The sequence below is a fragment of the Phaenicophaeus curvirostris genome, chromosome 19 (genome assembly GCF_032191515.1).
Source record: "Phaenicophaeus curvirostris isolate KB17595 chromosome 19, BPBGC_Pcur_1.0, whole genome shotgun sequence".
Lineage (NCBI taxonomy): Eukaryota > Metazoa > Chordata > Aves > Cuculiformes > Cuculidae > Phaenicophaeus > Phaenicophaeus curvirostris.
In genome coordinates this window covers 11533132-11552860 of record NC_091410.1, presented here as the reverse complement: position 1 = coordinate 11552860, position 19729 = coordinate 11533132, and the positions used below count along the sequence as shown (strand labels likewise).

The window sequence follows — 19729 nt, the reverse complement described above, 5'->3', positions numbered from 1 at the left end:
CAGGGGACTCTTGAAAAACATACGACATTGACCCAAAGAGCTCATGAAGGATAACTGAGCACTTCAAAGCTAAAAATAACCTAAATCACAGATACTAGAGCTTGATCGCAACTATGTAATTAGCGCTGTGTGACCACATCAGAAACCACCCTACAAGCAGGCTCATAAGCACTGACAAAGAACAGGCAGTTGAAGTAGCGTGTGAAAGGTCTGAATTATTTATGCTTCCTCTTTAATACACGGTAATACAACTACATACTGAAAATTACTGCTAAAACTAAAGTATATTTTTAATGGAAGAGGGATGTGCTTTCACTAGGATGAAAAAAGAAATGCAAAGCTAATTTCTAGAAGCTGCTAAGTGCACCCACCCTAATACAGAACTTTCTTAATTTTAAGCATGTGAAAGACCCATTGAAATGGAGAGATTACAAACGTGCCTGAAATTAAAACCATTCTCCCTGGTCTCTCTGGATCGGAGTCAGAACACTTATCCTGCAGGATCTAATTCTTAAGTCCTGAGGACTTGACTTCATTTTTAATCTTTAAACTTAGTATCAATTCAGCTTAAATGATCTAAAAGCAGCCAAACTGTTGTTGTTAGTGTAACCAAAATACCTTTTAAAAGCTTGCAGTAAGTGGGCTTGAGTTATCTCTGAAACTGTTGTTTGGACAACACAGGCCATTTCTCATTTACATAGAGTTATTTTTTTTATGCTGTTCTGATTTAAAACAGACGGAAATTACATTTACCATCATTAAAAGTCTTTTTATAGCTTCTAAATTATGTAAAAGGCCTCATCAGGAATGGGAATTTGGCTTCGTATTCATCACATGGTAGCATAAAACCCCATAGTTTGTAACCTTTGGAAGATACTGAAATTCAACTATTATTAATTCAGTATCAACTACAGTACAGGCACAGTTAAATGCTAAGTTGTTCTTACTATTTTGCATGAATCCTGAAACAGAATTTGGTAGCCAACATACAAATCATGCAGCAGTACAGAAAAAACAACAGATGCTGGGCTATTTTTGTTGTTTAAAACCATATAAAATTCTGCTTGGAATCAGGTCTCTAGCTTTGTCTTTGAAATAACAACACAAACACTGAAATTTTTTTCTCACTTCATACAAGGCTGTTCTTCTATATCATAAGATAAATTACACTTCATAACGGCTATTAAAAATGGGAAGGAAAGCTGAAAAGAGGTTACCTTCATGTTTACAATTTCTGGAAATGCACACAGTGAAAAATCTTACATAATTTTTTAAAAAAAACCAGTCAAATGCTGACCAGTCAGTGCAACAGCAGCAGCCACTCCTAAATGGAAGCAGGCGACTGCAGAGTTCAGATAAGATGATGGGACCAATAAGCTGTTTCGTAAGGAGTTATGTAATTTTTTGGTACCAAACAGATGGGTGTCATTATGTAAGGAAACTAATAAAATTACTTTTCATTCTACTCTAGACCCAATTTTGGTTTATGACCCGTACATAAAATTTGAAATAGGATCTATAAATGGAAGATAACAAGTACCTGACTTTTTTTAGCCTGAAAATCATATATCCTGTGGTATAAAAATATGTTCATTGGCAAATCTTCATTTTCTATCCTAAAAATGATTATGTAGTCTCATTTTGTATAGTCAAACAGCTGCCGTGCTCGTTGCCAGCTATGAACATATACTTGGCTCCAGATGCAAATCATATCTCCAAAATTAAATGCAAGCACAGATCCGATCAATCCTCTCCAGCTTCTTCTTGTGAACCATCATTTTTCAAGTCTGAGGTTAAAACATTGAGACCTCAATCTTCATTTGCATGGCAGTTGCTAATTTCAAAACTGATTGCATTGACTCAAAAGAAACACGCTCTTCTGGACGGGCACTATCAAATATACATGGAGCGATTTCCAAGGGGATTTTAAGAGACTCAACGTGCCTGCTGCCATTGATGCCTTTTGGCAGATTTACTGCAGCGTGCAGCGTGCTTCAGTCCCTCTTGGTCTTGTGTCACAGTCGCCCCTGAGCAACTGTGCAAACCCTGTTCTCACTGCAGCAAATCTGTCCTGTGTCTGGGCTCAGACACTTCACGTGACTTATTATTCGTGCAGGATGCAAATAAGGACAACAGCAATGTTTAAACTGCTCAGACCTGCAAACACTTAACTGAGCTTCATGCTTCAGAGGAAAGTCCTTTTCTACTTTGAATGTAGTTAGGTGAATATCAAAGGTACAGAAAATGTTCTGATAAAGGTATGAAAGCATTTTAAAAGGCTGGAGGAATCACCTGCAAAAGAAAGTGCCAGGCAATCTAGACAGAGATGTCGCTATCTGCTTCCCGTCTAATTGAAAGCTTTTAAAATATTATTGACCAGCAAGATTTCATTCAAACAGCATTTTTTTGATTCCTAGCAAGGCTTTCCTGCAGGCTTTCACCTTCCCTTCTTCATCATTTCACAATCAAGTTGTCTCTTACCTCTGATTCTTTGTAATAGCGCTCAGGAATTTCATCACTGGCAATATCGATAAAGCAGACTTCTCGCTCCAGATCTTTAGCTTCTTTGTCGAAAATCTGCAAGAGTTAACGAAATCTATCATTGTCACAGACCAACACTGTTACAATATCCACCTGGAACGACGGTTAGAACCTATTTTCAAAGACTTGAATGGTATTAGAGGGCTGCGCCTGAGCAGCCTCTGATGTAAGACACTGATGTTTTTGCAGGGACGCTGCGGGCAGCAAAGGGAAGAGAATGGGTGGTTTTAAGGTCATATTTGAGCATGGTGCTCCTAAAAAAGATTAACAACGGTAAGAATGAATGATGCCCCGGGCTTCTTTGGGAACAATCCACTATCTCAGATCAAGAGAAGCTGGACTGTTAAATTTAACACACGGTGCTCAGCACCTGCTGCTCACACCACTGTTCTTCCTTGCACTTTTTGGAATGGAGACTTTGGTCACAAGTAGTAAACTCAACAACCAGGACTGGTTTTACTGTGTTCTCTAATCTTTGAACTAGATTTCATAACTGCAAAAGCCTGACTTTCGGACTCTGGGTATTTCTAACCTTTTCATTCTAGGGACGATAATGAAATGTGAGTGTGTCACTAAGTTGCTGTTATACCTCAGAATCCAAGTTTTGGCTGACCTGGCTGGAAACTTCCACTGTCCATTTATGCATACACAGAGCTAATTTTTGTTTTAATCCTTTAGGATCTGGTTTTGAACACAGAGTCTCTTCTTCTGTGCAAGGCAAGTGACAGGTATATCTTGAAAATGCAGGTTATTCCTATGTTCAATTTAGTACACCTCTGTGTCTGTGTCTATAACTTAATTATCGGGCATCTTAGTCACCCATGTCACCCATGCTATGTCTGCAATAAATTTCTACTCATGACTCCGGGACTTGGAAATAGTGACTAGTTAAATGGCTATCATGAGTTAGTGTCATAAAATTCAGGGAAGCTGTGCATACGCTGTCAAGATCAGCAAGAAGCTAATGATGTGTTTTTTCCTTTGGGGCACAGTGTTCTATAGCTAACGTTTCCAGGAAGCATAAATATTTTTGTTTTCGTTTTTTAAAATAAATGTAGCGAACGCTCTATTAATTTAATTTCATCTCATTGGAGAGGAACAGCTAAAAATACAAAATGCCAGCATCTATTTAGTAACAAGAATGCTATTTTATTATGTCTGAAAGAAACACGGCTGCCCATGTAACGCATTCAAAGTGAGCAATGGACTACAGGGAGCTGCGAGAACAACGCTGCTCAGGAAATCATCATGCAAATAAATGAAAAGCTGAAGTTTGACCCTACAATTTTAACTTGTCTTGGTGGTAAACAGTACTGGAATAAAATAGGCAACACTGAATGCTTACTGAACTGGATATAAAATGTTAACGCATCTGAAACTGCAGAAAAACAGAAGCTCCAGTCTGTTTGTATTTGTGTGCTTATATTCCTTCTCCAGTCCTTGTTTCACAAAAAATTATCTTGATTATTCGAACAAATCTGAGCTGAGAGGTCCTTCCTCTGTAGTGCTCCTTCCAAGAATTGGGGTATATATTTTAAAATAACTGTTTTGTTTTATACGTCTATAACATAGGCTGCTTTTCATATGCTTCCTTGCTTGCTTTGTTTCTAAACAAATTCAGATATACAGAGTAGTTCCTTGATGAAATCAGTTGAACTATTTCTGGAACAAGATGCATTTCACCATAATCTCTAAGCTTCAAATAAAATAATGGAGATTTCTCTTAAATGGACATTACCAGGTCAGCTGAGGCTCTGAATCAGTACATGGCTTAAGTACAAGCTTAATAAATTCAAGCACATGCTTATCTCTGGACGCTTGCAAGGACCTAAATTGGGACTATTACCCAGTATCTGATCTGAAGAACTGCACCCTGCTCCGTCACAGGTGTGATCCCCAACTCTGCACCTCTAAGGAATATAGTTTTAAATTCTTCTTCTCTCCTTACATGGGTTTAATGGAAGTGGAGCTGACACGAGCCTTGGCCAATCTGTCAAATGCAGGAGGAATTTATCAACCATTCCAACTGTGCCTTATTTGCCCCTTAGGCTCTCTCTGACCATCTCCTCCATTCCTACAGTTCGTTGAATGACATCCCCGCGTCCCTTTGCTGGCAGAAGTTGTTGTCTAATCATTTATGCTTCTCCCCTTCTATGATTGTCCTCACAAGATTTGCAGATAGACATTTAATCTTCTCATTCTATCAGCAGTAGAAAATAAGAGGTCATTAGACAACAGGACAGATTTCTTCTGTAGCTCTAATTCTCTTATTGCCTCTCCTAGCCACAAAATCTGGGATTGTCTTAAAACCTGTAGGGAGGATGGGTTTATTGCATTTGTGATCAAAAAGACTAGAGAAATTTAGAAGTTTTAAAGGAAGAGATTAAAAGCCACGAAAAGAAGCATAAGGCTCCCAATCTGTGCGACTGTATTTGCAAATGTGCAGAAAATGAATGGTGAGAACAATCTGTATTCTTAAGAAGATGATGTGGAGAGGCAGAATATTAAATATTATATTGGAAAAGACTGGACAGGCTTTACATTATTTGGAAGCCAAGTAATTAACTGAGATTGAAATACACAATCAAGTGGAAAACAAAGAGTAACATTCAGGCTGAAGTGCCCTTTTTGCTGTGGGTTTTGGAGGGATTTTTTGGGAGGAGGGAGGGCTGTAACAGCTTTTTTGACAACAGACAAACATTTATACACTTCCAGTTTCTAAGGGGAATGAAAACTCATCATTATTTAGAGAAAAAGTGGAAGAAAGGTTTTAATGTGTATCATATTTGCAATTGTCAATTGTTTCTTTTGGGGAAAAATCTTAAAAAAACCCACTGTCAGCTGATTCTAGCACCGCAGGACAGGAGAGCAGACAGGGTACTGCAGGAATACAGGTGCTGCTGTATTTAAATAGTCTTCTGTAGTTTGCCTAGCACGTAATTTGCTTTCCCTGTAGCCAAAGCCAGAGCAGAAAGTCAGGTTATGAGCTGACGGTACAGCAACAACAAATTTAATATCTTTTTTTCCTGGCTCCTTTCCCATTTTTCTTCTTTCTTCAGGCTAAGTTGCTGGATTCAACCTCCTTCAGATGCAGCTGATCCAAAATTCAACTTCTGTGACCAATCACCACTGCTAACCTGGCTTGAATAGAAATAGTATAAAGCCAGACTGCTGAATCCATTGATTACGTTCCCACTGGCAAACTCCTCACTCATCTACACCAGCAGGACTCCGAGGGTCAAAGCTCTGCTTGTTTGGCTTGGCTCTGTTCCACAATGTATGATTCTCCCTTGTGATGTTTTTTTTTCTATCATCCAGAGCAAAGAAGGTATCCAAGGGATTACCAGCTGGAACATTGTTTGTCTCTGTCTTTACTGCAAAATGTCTATTTTTTACTAGCCTAGATACTAGGAGTTTGCGGTCAGAGGCTGTAATAAGGCAGCTAATTTGCATTTTCAACACTAAGACATACAGGACACACCATTTCCTGTGGAAACAGTAAACTAACAGGTCAACTCAGAACTAAAGCTGCTAGTGATGAAAGTGATAGGGCAATCTACACAGAAAATTCAATACTACAAACAAACAAGTTTAATAATGTGTGCTTTTCTCTGGAAGCTATTTTTTCCATCCCTTTGGGTGAGAGAATATCTCTCTGTTTTTCTTACTTGTTATGTTAGATCCAGAGTCAGCCTTGCTGAGAAATGCAGCTAAAGAAGAGAAATCAAATGGATAAGAGCTAAAAGATTTTTTTTTTCCAAAAAAAGCAGAGCACTCCTAAATTAATTACAGGCAGGTAATAAGGTAGCAAACATGATTATTGTCCATGTACTACGTAATCAGGCACCTGTGCCTATGTACAAACTTAAGCCAAAATGACTACGCTGTTCAACACACAACGCATAAAAATAACTTGTGGTGAGAATTTCTACTATAAACCACATTTCCTTTTCTCTTAAAACCTTCTCTGAGTTAATATCCATGCCTGAAAATGTTGTTCTTCCCTCTCTGCCTCCCCATTTTCCCTGTCCTGCCAACAAAGCCAACAGGCATCCCAACAAACTCATACGTGCAACATATATGCTCCTTTTTTAAATTCAAATATTGGCATTTCACTGAAGCTTTTGGGTTTTCTCTGTATTTTCTGTCAACCCTGAAATGCAGTCTCACTGTGCAGGTACTGAGCAATTTGTATGATGAGGAATGCTTTCTGTGAGGAGAATACAAATGTTTCCATCCATAGGTGGTTTAAACTTAGATTTCATAGTATGTGAAAGTCAGAGGTATAACTACAGGACTGCAAGAATAAGCTTTTTCTCTTTTTTTTTTCTGGTTAAAAAGGGGAAAATCTGGCACAAAACCTTTGTTCCAAGTTGAAATTCTAATCTCCATAGATCACCATTGCCAGAGCTCCTGGCTGTGTTCCAGTGTATCAGGATCCTTTCGCCGGTTGTGTCATCTGGCCCATTTGGAATTTCATTTTTCTGAAGGAAAATGTGGTCTAAAAACCTTCACCTACTCAGAGCTTGATCTCTGGCATTTTAGCCAGCGTGTCACTTCTCTGTAAGTCCTGTTCTGACCTCACTTACCCCCAAAGTCCGTTCATTTGCTTTTGAGATTTACTGGGGCAAAGATGACAGAATTGACCAATTTCAACCTGTTCACCGGCTAAAACTGGTTACACGGACACACAATTGGGAGCCAGAGCAATTCTTCTATGGAAAAAGACTGAATCTCTCCCTGAGAGCAGTAAATTCGGCTCACTGAACAGCACAGGAATATCCCTGTCTGGTGCACAGTGGGACCCACAAAGGCAGTTACATATTTATCAGCAGCCTTGCTCCCTCCTCCTTTTTATCTCCATGTCACAACTCCTCTGTTGTTCCACCTCCTATAAACCATCACATTTGGCTTTGTGCTTTCTGAACAGAGAAATGTATTTTTATGTAAGCGTGTAAAAGTAGCTCTGCTTCCAAAACCACAATACACTCTTAGTAACATTTACTGGGATTAGTTTTCTTACAGCCACATCGCTTTCAAGTCCCAGATTTAATAATTAACTTCAGTAGTTCATTTAGAAAAATCAAAAAGTAGAGGCACAACCATATGACTCGTTCACACTCTCTGTCAGCGTCGACCTCATCTTATGTTCTGCAATAGCCATATGTGCTTGGGATGTGCTATTTGGAGTTATGTTCACCAAAAAGAGAGCTCTTCATAGAGAAGATGACCAGGTGCAAATAAAATTGCCCCTAAAAGTGACCCTAGCTTTGATTTTGCCATATTTTGCAGCAATAATCCTAGCAATCCCTTAGACAATTTACAGAACGACATCCTGCAGTGCAGTGAGGCTGAGCCAGGGCAGCTGAATCCATTTCAGCTGAAATCAGTTTTTCACGGCAGCTTCCTTAAATAGTGAATTTACATGCGCTATATTGAAGTTTGTTACAACCTAGTTTTGTGTTACTAAGATAGGAGACAAAAATAGGGGGGAAGCTACCCTAGAATGAGGAAAACTAGAAATGGCTTTTCTTCTTTGCTGGCCAAATTTATTTTACTTTAGTCAACTGTTTCACAGCCGACACTTAAGAAATACTAAGGATGAAGCATGATGAATGACCCAATACTGCCTACTTGGTCACTCGTAGCGCTGCAGAATTAGAACTCACTGTCAGGAGAGGATTTTCTAACTTTAACTGATGGCACTGCAATTTACACAGGTTGCATATAAAACATCTTCTATTAGCTGGCTGGTTTTAGTGTGCTCAAAGCTATTAATGTGTCAAATGATACCAGCGTTAATTTATAACTACATGGAATACAGAACTATCTCTTGTTTTCATTTGGCAAATGGTCATTCTGAGACATATTCAACACTATATTATCTTTGAAAGGCAAGAAACACGTTGATAATATATTTTTCTCCTGTTTGACAAAGAATTAGTGCTGTAGCTCTGTTGACTTTATCAGCATTGCTGAGACACTTACTGAAATGTACCCAATGACGCCAATACTTTGTCATCTTGAAATACAACTCTACCTCGAAATCTTTATTCCACACCTTCATTACTCATAAGAATAATATTATTCTTGCTAATATCAAGGCCCTTTAGCAAAAAGAAAGGCTGCACTACTTTCAGATCTTGTGGCTACTCTTTAACAATCAAGATCCAGCCACTGAGTTTTTCAGAGCAAAATGGGCACTTAAGTTTTACATACAGTGAATTTCCATTATTAACAACTATTGGATTATTTTTATAATACAAGCTGTACTTTTCTACTTTCCCCAGATGCTCTCAGATGGCAAAACTTCACGGCCCAAATATCAGCAGAAATTAATTCTGGGACTAAAAAACAACACAACAAAACCCAGTCAAACATAATGACCCTTCTGCAACAAATAAGAAAATTGAAATCGCTCTGCGATTCACTGATTTGCTCAAACAGTGTCTGTCTTCCCTCCCCCTTGACCTACAGGCTGCTTTTTAGATGGTTTTGCCAGGCAGACTGTGCCGTGTAAGAGCAGAGAGGGAGCTGCAGCGCGTGGGATCACCGGGCACTGATCACAGTGTCTACCAGAGCCATGTGGTGGAGCCTTCGCGACCAACAGAAAGCCACTGGTACATCCCCCACTAACATTAAAAATAAAGAAAATGTGGATCTGTGGAGTGCACTGAAAGACTAAAAATAGAGATAAAAAAAAAGTGAGAGCAATACACTACCTAGAATAAAATTAGCTTTGTGTGACACAAATACTGACCAGTCAATAGACTCTTCACAGAAAATACCTGCCCAAATAAAAGAGGTTAACGATGTCTGCTTATGAAAACCACAGCCTGATCATCTACTCACAAACAGCACCTTAAACCACTCCTGCCTGTAGTTTATGACCATTTCATTAACCAGATGACCTTAAGAATTTTCTCGTATCTAACCACAGTTTTAATATTCAAAATACAGACTTTATGTATCTATATTCAAATTCCCTAATTGCTCATTTTTCTTATGGGGAAAAAGTGCACTGAGTGATTAATAGTCACTTTTATAGCTTGTCCATGTTCACCGAAGCTCTCTCGCAGGCACCTGCAGAGGTTCCTGCTGCAACCTTGACTTACATAAGCAGCCAAAAATGCAACAGGGAAGCAATATTATCACGTACTACTCTGCAGATACCACCTACAATGTCATTTACATTTTACAAACCAGTCTAATTTTTAGAAATCCCATTTTGTAATTTAAAATGAAAGTAAAATATACCCCAAATTTCCCTTTAAACTGAAAACTTTACTTCTAAAAAGAACCATGAGAGGAAACATTGAATGGCCCGACTCCTTGGTCTAGTTTCTAACACTATTAGTGAAGCTATAAAGCTGCAAGGTAGCAGTGACAATATTTGATCTACTAACGTGTTCATTCAGCACTGATTCTGTTTTTCTAAGGAGAGAGTTGCCATGCAAACATCTTGATGCGGCACTGAAAAAAATCACCTGCGCTGTAGCAACAGAAATAACAGCTGGATGGGTTTATGGTTCTGCACTACTACCATCTACTCAATATTTTATCCAAATAAAGGTGTTTATTGTCCATTGTTCTTTCTGGCAATGTTTATATTTGTGCAAATTAAGCGCTAACTTTAACATATTGGAACAATAGTGCTTTGAGCACATTTAAAATAGGTTAAAATGATTACAAAGTCTAAGATATAGAAAAATCAAGTTCCAGAGCAGGTATCATACATTATCTTTCACTACTTTCTTCTGTCATGATAACAGAGAGGAAAAATCTGGAGGACTTTTGCATCAGGATATATTGCAATAATTAGGTAGAATTTTACCAAGCAATGCAACGTGTTAAATAAAATAATTCTAATTCTAATAACATACTATCTGCTAAATGACAAGAGGAACTCAAGAGCATTTATATCGCTTTCTTCCACTGATCAATGGAATTAGCTTTAGTATCCTTTTATCTAATTACTGCTTTTCACAGTCAATATCTACTTTATTAGACAGCATGGAAATGAACAACAGATCAGAGTTCAAAGATTAAAAAACCCTATATGATCCCAAAAACATTACTAGAAATAGCCAAATTAAAATCAGACATGCCTTATAACCCTCATTACTGTAATATTCATTCAGTATATTTTGAATTATGACTGCAAAATTTATAGAAGTATTTTTGAATTAATTATCGGTTCATGAGCCAAGGTTGACAGTGGCAATGAAGAAAAATATAGTTTAACTATGGAAATCTATAGACATCTGTGTTTCCTGTTGTTTTCTGACAGGGCAAACACTGACATTTAATCTAAACTTGCCTGATACGAGGGAGAAATACGCTTTGCATTTTCTTAAGTGAGGTTGAAGCCTACCCATTGAGTCACAGAAACAACATCGACTCTTAGTCCTAGTTCCAAGGTGTTTGGTTTAACAAAAGTCTCTCCACAGGATCAATCATGTCTCTCCGTATTTACTAACATTCCAGCACTTCAACGCCATGTGGTGTCACCAGATCAATGCCACTGGATCAACAAGAAGTGCAGATCTTCCACTGTTTTATTGTGCTCAGAGGAGTAAACAGCATAGCGCTCATACAAACTCACAGGAACTGGGGCTGGAGTGCAGCCCTCTCATTCAGCTTCTCTTTTTCCTCCTCAGTTCAAGTAAAACTCCATTAAATCTGTTCATCTTGGTAAATACTTGCCTAGTCTGTGACTCAGGTACCACGATGTAAAGGTAACACAATATTATCCCACTAGCACTGTGGTAAGAATTACATTTGAAGAGCTGGATTCAAGCAGAGTGGAGATTCTTTGATTTACACCATCTGAGCATCCTATCTCTGCGTTACTTTCATCTTAAATTCACTGGTTCGGTACTATTCACGGCTCAATTCATAGTATTTTAGCCACAAGGCTGACATACAGGAAAAAACTGAATATACACTGATTAAATTGCTTCAGTTCCTCCTCTATTAGGCATCAGTACAGAACGTGTCTTCTCACTGCTGACATTATAATGTACCAGAAAACTTGCCTGCACCCTCTCGAAACCAAAGGTGTGGGCTTGTTCTGAATTAAGTGCTGCCAAAAAGCAAAGTGAACATTAAAAAGTGCATAAATTACATAATGCTCATATAGTTGGTAATACACTTCGTTTTCTTCCTTCTCTCACTTATCTGGCTTAGATGAGCAGTGACTGAAAGTTGTTGTTATCTGGTGGCTAATACATGATTTCTGTTATGTTCCCACTGGGAAAGTGTCTGTATGCCAAAAGCGTTATTCAAAATTATACCCTGTTCTTTTACATGTAATTATTCTGCCATAAGCAGTGCAACAGCTGTCAGAGTCATTAACACGCAGGCCCAAGGCGGCTGGGGAAATGTACCTCCCATCTGGAGAACACAACGCTTCAACCACAGCAGGACTGCTAGAGGGATACCCCTAGAACCTGAAAGGCTCTGTGTCTCAGACCCCTTAAAATCTGCTTTATTGGCTTCTTCAGTCTCAAGAATGAGCTTAAACGCTCCTTCATTAGATCTTTGTGTTACAGATCCATTTTCCAGACATTTTAACCTGTATTTCATGCCTATAAGAAACTTATTTGCACAAGTAGGCAACAAGGGACCCTTTAAAGCACAATAAAAAGAAACATTTAGAAACATAGAAACATGGAATGGTTTGGGTTGGAAGGGATCTTAAAGCCCATCCAGTTCCAACCCCCCTGCCCTGGGCAGGGACACGTCCCACTGGGTCAGTTTGTTCATAGCTTCATCCATCCTGGCCTTGAACACCTCCAAAGATGAGTGGTACATATTTGTGCATTAATCCAAGGGTTACCTGGCTTTATCACACATTATTCTTTTCTTGCAAGTTGTTCGACTCCGCTTTGCTCCCATCAGGGCAACCAAGCCCAACTGACCTCCTGCCTTCTATTCCTGAGCATCTCCTGAGCAGCAGCTGCTGGCTACTGCTTCCTCCCTTCCTCTAGAGAGGATTTTGCATAGTTAGTTATGCTTTTCATCTCTAAGCCCTAACTCTGAGAACGTTTTATCTTTTGGTAAGTGACTGCCAAAAGCATCACCTTCCTAGCCCAGCCATTGTTCTCCTGAAGCTGTTTACTGAGATCTCTCATCTCTGACCATTGTTTCGTTTCCTGTTTGCTCTTCCTTTGAATTCAACCCCCTTTGCTTGGAGAGAATAATGTGAAACAGATAAAGTAGTATACAATTACACTCCAAAAAAAAAAAGTAATCTTCACTCTCCATAAATGTTCATCAGGACTAAACTCACATATGTAAATTATGTCGTGTTTAGAGAAGTAACAAGGAGAATGTGAGATGCAGGAGGGAAGCAGTTTGCATGAATCTTTCATCTCATGGTGCTTTAGAGGTAACCACGCTGCAAGCTGACAAGCTGCAAGCTGACAAGCTGCTCATCACCAGGATACCCGGGTAGGTGCAAAGACAGGAGCCTGATTAAGCCTCTTCCCCAGACTGAAAGTCCTACAGCCCCCAGGTAGAGAACACGACTAACTAAAAGGATTAAGTTAAATTTTGCAAAAGCCATCATACTCACACTGTCATTGCTTCCTTTGTTGTCCTCGTATTTTGTCTCTATGTGAATGGAGAATTTAGGCAAAAATGAACACTGCAACAAAAGAAAAATATGTTTGACATAAAAATTATGCCTTGCTTCATCAGCTGACATATTCAGTGCAGTTTAGTACCAGCTTTCTTATTTTTTTTTTACACTACTTCAAGAAAAAGAGTCAAACATACGCAGAACATAAAAGCAAAAGTTTTTATGATTCTGGAGGGATGTAGAGATTCTATCTGAAAGCTGAATACTAAAAAGAACGCATAAATAAATTAGTATGAGTACTTTGGAACGACTGCATACAATAGTTCTCATGCATAAGAGCACAAATGTCCTGAGTGTCGTTACACATTCAGCTCACGAAGACCTTGAGAGCAACTAGATGTTCATCACCACAGAGCAGTCTATCCCCCATATGAAATAATCCAAAGACACTTCACTAGCTGCAGGTGCAACCAAACAGACAAAAGTGCTTTGTGAGGGCTTTTTTTCATTTGCAGTGAGAAATGAATTCTAGCATAATTTCGTATTAATGATATTAAGATGGATTATGAGCTGCTGTGGAAAGTCTTTTACACCAAACCCAAATTAGTCTTTATATAATAATGCAAGAAAATTAAGAATGCACAAATGTTTTTTCTCTCAAAGATAACATTTCTGTGCTTTACATGGAAATACATTTGGATTTTTTCTGTGGACTGCTTAATTTTACTTGGCTTGTCAAGACTACAGTATATAATACTAAGCAACATAATTCCAGTGAAAACATGTTTCAAATATCTTTTCTTTAGAATTTCACAGTTCTCCTTTCAAATTAACTTTTAAGACAGGCAGATAATGTCCAACAAACTCCGAAGGATACTAGTTCAGTATCTTTACTATTAGTCATCGAGTTTTTTCTTGCCTTAACTGCCAGTAAAACAGCCGTGCCAGCTCCCTGTGTGATGCATCACTAATACCTCATGGCAAAGTGCCTTTGTAAAGACGATGACTGTTTCATGTGCTGTACATCCAGATTATACAGTGAGGACGTTACAATCCCTCAATGTTCACATTGCTGCTGGTCCAAGTTCAGACTTGATAAAATTTGAAGAGTTTTTCTAAGGGAGAGGCTGATGACTAAGAAAGAGCTGACTTAGACGGCCAGTTGTAGCGCAACAAAATTGAAATGCGAAGCCAGCTCCTTTGAGACTACAGAAAATACCGTTCAATCTTCTGAATCCAGGATCTCTAGTATTCAATGAGCACATCTAGAACCAATCTTTGTTGAAAAAAGAGTGAAAGAGCTCTGCTAAAATAAGGTTCTGGTGCCACAGAAGGCTTCTGGTCAAACTGGCTTCCCACTAACAACATGAAACGCTCCCACATAACATATTGGTGTCACAGATGCCAAGACCACACAGGCATCTATTCAGATCTTATAAATGTTTTTGCCTTCTATTAAAGATTTCTGTGGAGTAGCACATTCATGGGTTTCAGTTTGATCTGAACTGTGACTGGCTCTCAGCTTTACAACTTGTGAATTGAGTGAATACGTGGGAGGCAAAAAAAAAAACCTCAACCACCCCAAATCAGCAATATGTGGAGCTCAGGATGGGGCAAGTTCAAGGACAGATCTGTTAGCTCCTACTACCCATACTCTGTTGGCAATTAATCATTTCCTACGTGTACATCTCAGGAAGTGCAAGCTGAAAATATACAACATTTATAGGCAGCATGTCAGAACCGGGGATCTTGTAACACAAATTAATACCCAAAATTTCCAGATAATTATCCCAGTCGTGGTTTTACCATTTATCTCGTACGCTGCTCCTATTGTGGCAGACATCCAAAGGCATCTGCAAACAAAAGCCTCAGCAAACAGTAGGCACCGCAGGGAAAGAAACTGGGGGCAGGGCGAAAGCCAAGATTTGTCCTAAGGTTCTAATTTGTATCTCCAAAATTAGCCAAAAGGTGGAATGAACATCCTTGAACTATATTAATGGAAGAAGAGATTAATAAAAGGGGTTGATTAAAATAATTCCATAATCAAATGTTCCTAGAGTAGAAAAGTTATAAATGTGATGTTACCAAAAATAGGGAATGACCCAGGAGACACAGGGATGCCAGAATATCCTAAAACAATGATTGATGTCGCTAGGGATTTGCATTCAAACAGCATAAACCAACAGCCTAGTTGTTTTCCATATTTGCAAGAGAACGCAGAGTGTTGAAAAGTAAATTACTACTGGAGGTGGATTATGAAAAGTAGATTTAAAAAAAATGGAGAACAACGACAGACATCATCTACTGCATGGTCCTTAGAGCACTCAGAAAATAACTACATTGGTGCTAGGGTGGTAAAAACATGGGTTACTGAGCTCAAAAATTTAGTATACAGCAGCTTTGTATTTTACAAAGATGTATAATGCCAGGGTTACAGTCCAGGTGTACTGAGCTCTTGCTGACAACAACCTAGACCTCTGCACACGGGCATCCTGCGGGAAAGCATCCCTGGGGAAAGGAGAGGAGGCTGCTGATGAATCGTTTGCTTTAGAAGCAGTTCCCAGTACTGATTACCAAATGCAGAAAATGGTACGGCATTGAGGACTCAGTGCTTCGGTCCAAATAACAGCTTTTAGAAATGATTTCACTGAAAATAGCAGAGACATATACCATACTCTTTACGACATATTAATTGTTTAGAACAGCTTTTAGGAAAACAGTTTACTAGCCTTGTGTCTGCATATTTCAAGGTTACTGTTCTAAGCCATGTTTTATTTATAGGTTAGTGCATCGAAAGTATCTGCCCTCTTAATTTGAGGACCAAAATTTAACTTTCTTTGCTTCAAAATCCAACAAAATCAACACCTCCTGAATAAAAGCTAGCAATCAATAAAAACAGAATTACACCAATGATTATCACTAGTGCAAGGGTCATCAAGACTATAAGCCTTGAGCAGACTGAGTACCTAGGTCAGAGCTTTGTGAGCTTGTGAACTTTTATGTTATATGGTCTGAGTCTAAAGGTTTGTCAGAAACCCCAGTGGAAACTGCTCTGACTACACTGACCTTAATGGCTCAAGGCAGTCTAGTTCTCTCAGCTCTTAAGAAGCAGAAGGGTCCCCCACAGGACTTGGTGCTGTGCTCACAGTCCCATCGTCAGCTTTGGGAGCTCCACTGACAGGAGGAACTTCAGTACAGCATCTTCCACATTTACACCTAACACAAAACTAGCTCCCTTACCAAAACAATTCCCCATTCCTGGTTCTGATTAAAGTATCTATTCTTATGATCTAACTACAGAAATTCAGGAGCTGTTGGATGGAGGGCATTTTTCAAGGCTCAAACCCATTTTCTTTTATCAAAATAGTTGCTTTTAGGTCACAGTTGCAGGTACAGTGGAGGATAAAAATGCAAAATAAGAAAATCCTTTCTGCTGTTGATTTGAAGCAGGGCTACAGTTCCATAGGAAATTTTGAATAAAGCCATATTCCATATTTCTGTTTTATCATGCTCTCAAAAAATCTACTCTTTTCCACCACTGTCTAGAGTTTACGAGCAATGAGTCAGGTCATGATACTTTGAAATGCAGCCATTTCATATATTGAACTTGAGGCTGCATTAAGCCGCCTGTAGCAGTTCAGCAAGCCAGTGCTTGAATCTGGTGGTTGTTTCCTGTGACCCAGAATCTAAACCATAAAAAGAGATCTCCCAGTCTTCTATTTCAAAAAAAAGAAACACTAAGAAAAGACTAAGGCTCTTCACAGTACTGTAGGAGAACTGTGCCATTTACCTCCAGCCACCTCACTAGAGAGCAGAAGTCATTTGCAGCACCGAGCTATTAAAAGTCAGCCTCCCTGTGTATTTACTAGAAAGGTGAGGACCGTAACACTCTAATTTGAGTTTATAAATGGTAACATTAATTTACCCCAAATGAAAACTAAGATTCACCAAGAAGTTCTCTATTGCAAATCTCTCTCTCAGAAGCTGGGCTGACTGGCAGCCCCTGTGTTAGCAGCTGGGGGGGGTCTCGCTGGCTTTCAGGAACACTTAGCAGGGTCCAAATTTTTGAACATTTCACAGAATGTGTCTTATGATTCATCAGCTGCACTCTGACTAATTGGCAGAGGGCTCTGGCAGAACCAGAAAACTGTTTATGCATCATACAAAAGGCTTTATTATGCATCATTAAAAAGTTGTTGGCTTTTTTCCCCCCCTTCCTTAAGTGGGTGCATATTTTCTTAGCCAGGGATTAAGTGTTATGCAACAGTCAGACTCAAAATTGGGAGCGAGTGGTAGGTAATAAACCTTTTAGTAGGTGATGTTTTTTTTTTTCCCTCGAAGCACCACTCCCTTTCTGCTCTGCCTCCCCCTGAGTGTGTGTTCTTGCAGCACAAACCTGGCAGCCGATCGATACACTGAGCACGCAGAGGAATGCACGGGGCACGGTTTCCAATTTTCCATTTCACTATCTCTGCAGCTTGCTAGGTCCCTCTTTGAAAAAAAGTAGAGCCAAATTGAATCTTTAACTTGAAATTATATTGAAATTCTACATAATAGGACAAAATCTTCAGGGTCTTAGTAACTTCAATGATAAGGTTTCATTGTGTAAAGCTCTCGGAGGAGGCATCTTTTATATTGCCACCTCCAGATTTTCCAGATGTGTTATCAGCTCCTTAAAAATTTGTTATAACCCACTACACCTGTGACAAACAAATCAGAAGAATATTCTGGATTTTTTTTTTGTTTGTTTTCTTAAACTTTTTGTATTTGCATCCCTTTCGGAAGAAGCAGGAGAGGTTTAAAGCTCAAGAGAGTAAACCAGTGAAATAGCCAGAGTCTGTAATAGTAATTACAACACATAAGCATGGGTATTTCCAGATTAAAATAAAGTGAAATGAAAGCAGCATACAGAAAACACAGACCGCAGTTGCATTTTCAATTCACTACAGATAACCTCTTGAAAAATGAAAGGCCTATTTTTAGCACGATGATTGATTAGTGTTGCCATAGCAATAAGCAACACTTACAAGAACAGGGTAGAACCTAAGTATGCCAAAACACTTGCCAAAGTCTTAAAGAGAAAGCCTAACGCCTAGTGTTTTAATGTCATTTTATGGACAGGATGGTGCAAATAACCTTTGCATAGTAATTACACTCGAGGTGGCTACAGGAATTACAAGAGTTGCCAGTAAATACGCTGGACAGAGGGTACCTGAGCAAGGTTTCTTGAACCTCTGCCTCCTGCTTTGTATGAGTGAGCACTATTCCATCAATGCCGTTAGAGCTACATTCATTTTCCATGTGGTTTCTTTCTGCAGAACGTTCAAAGAGCTGCTAGAGACCTCATCACAGCACATCACTTCTCCTGCTCCTTCTGAATATTAATCCACAATCCTTGGGAGTTATTTTTGTCAGTAAAAATTAATCCCACTTCTTTTTAAGCAGCAGCAGCAGCACATTCCCCTAAATCTTAACATAAAAACCTGGAGAGGCAGACATTTCATGTAAATGCTCTCTCTGATCTCCTACCACTTCTCAGACTGATGATTTGGTTTTTAATATGGTCACATATACATTATTTTGGCAACACAGGTGGAACTGGTTCCCTTACGGAGCAATCTCCATGGAGCCTAGAGCTAAAGAACACAGTAACTGCTACAAAATGAGGTGAAACTGGCCAAGTAAAACTCGCTATTTTCAAGAGGGTGTCTTCTAGATACCCTTTTAAGTTCAGAATCTTTGGGCAGTGTTTGATAGTCAGTGGGTAACGACAGGTTTTGTTTAGGGAAGACCAAAAACCTGGAAAAGACAAATGGAGTCCCTGCTTCTCATCAAGAGGCAAATGGGGACTATGGGATAGTGCAAGGTCCCCAGATTTAGTGAAGCAGGAGGGAATGTCCAGAGCAGCAGGGACCAGGAGGGAAATGGGCACACAGACCATCCCTGGAGCCACGAGGGTATCCATAAACAAGGACGGATGGGAGGAGAGATATTACATGAGAGATTGCTAACGCCTTTAGACAATGGTGAGGACAGAACAGAGAGACCTGGATACGGAAGTAAAATCAAAATCACACATGGGTATGGATAAACAATATGAAGTCTTCATAGTCTATAAGCTAGAAGATGTGTGAAGAAAATACAGCGATGTCTCTACAACATATTTGAAATGACAATATTTCCTTCAGCTATTTACAGAAAGGATAAAGACAGTTTGTTTAATTAAATATTCGGTGTTTTTTGGCAAATGGCCACCATGTTATTGACTCCCTTCAAAGCACTCCAGACAACACTGCACGCAAGCACACAGAGCTGTGATGTGATACAGGTTACTTACTACTCAAACTAGCACTAATCAGGATGACAAAGTCAGAAGAGAATAGACGGAAAGGGCTGGGCAGGGCGATGGCAGAGTTTGGAAGATGTGACTCAATGATGGAAAGCAAGATTAGCACAGGAAGATGGCAAAGAGCAGCAAAAGTGCTGTTGAGCGGAAAGAGCAAAACAATGCAAAAACCAGGCTTGAAAATAAGCGAGGGAGTTAAACTCTTATAAGCGAGCTCGGAAAGAAAATCGTTATTTGTTCGTATTATATAGAATAAC

The 19729-nt window shown here is 39.2% G+C and overlaps 1 protein-coding gene across 1 annotated transcript in view; it reads right to left on the bottom strand.

Moving 5' to 3' along the window:
• The window catches only part of PITPNC1 (phosphatidylinositol transfer protein cytoplasmic 1), a 79450-nt gene that overhangs the window by 18229 nt on the left and 41492 nt on the right, over positions 1 to 19729 (bottom strand). The window contains exons 5-6 of the mRNA XM_069872834.1: positions 13121 to 13192; positions 2482 to 2577 (exon numbers count right to left, since the gene is read on the bottom strand). Of these exons, the coding sequence (XP_069728935.1) occupies positions 2482 to 2577; positions 13121 to 13192 (168 nt within the window). The remainder of the gene's footprint in view (positions 1 to 2481; positions 2578 to 13120; positions 13193 to 19729) is intronic.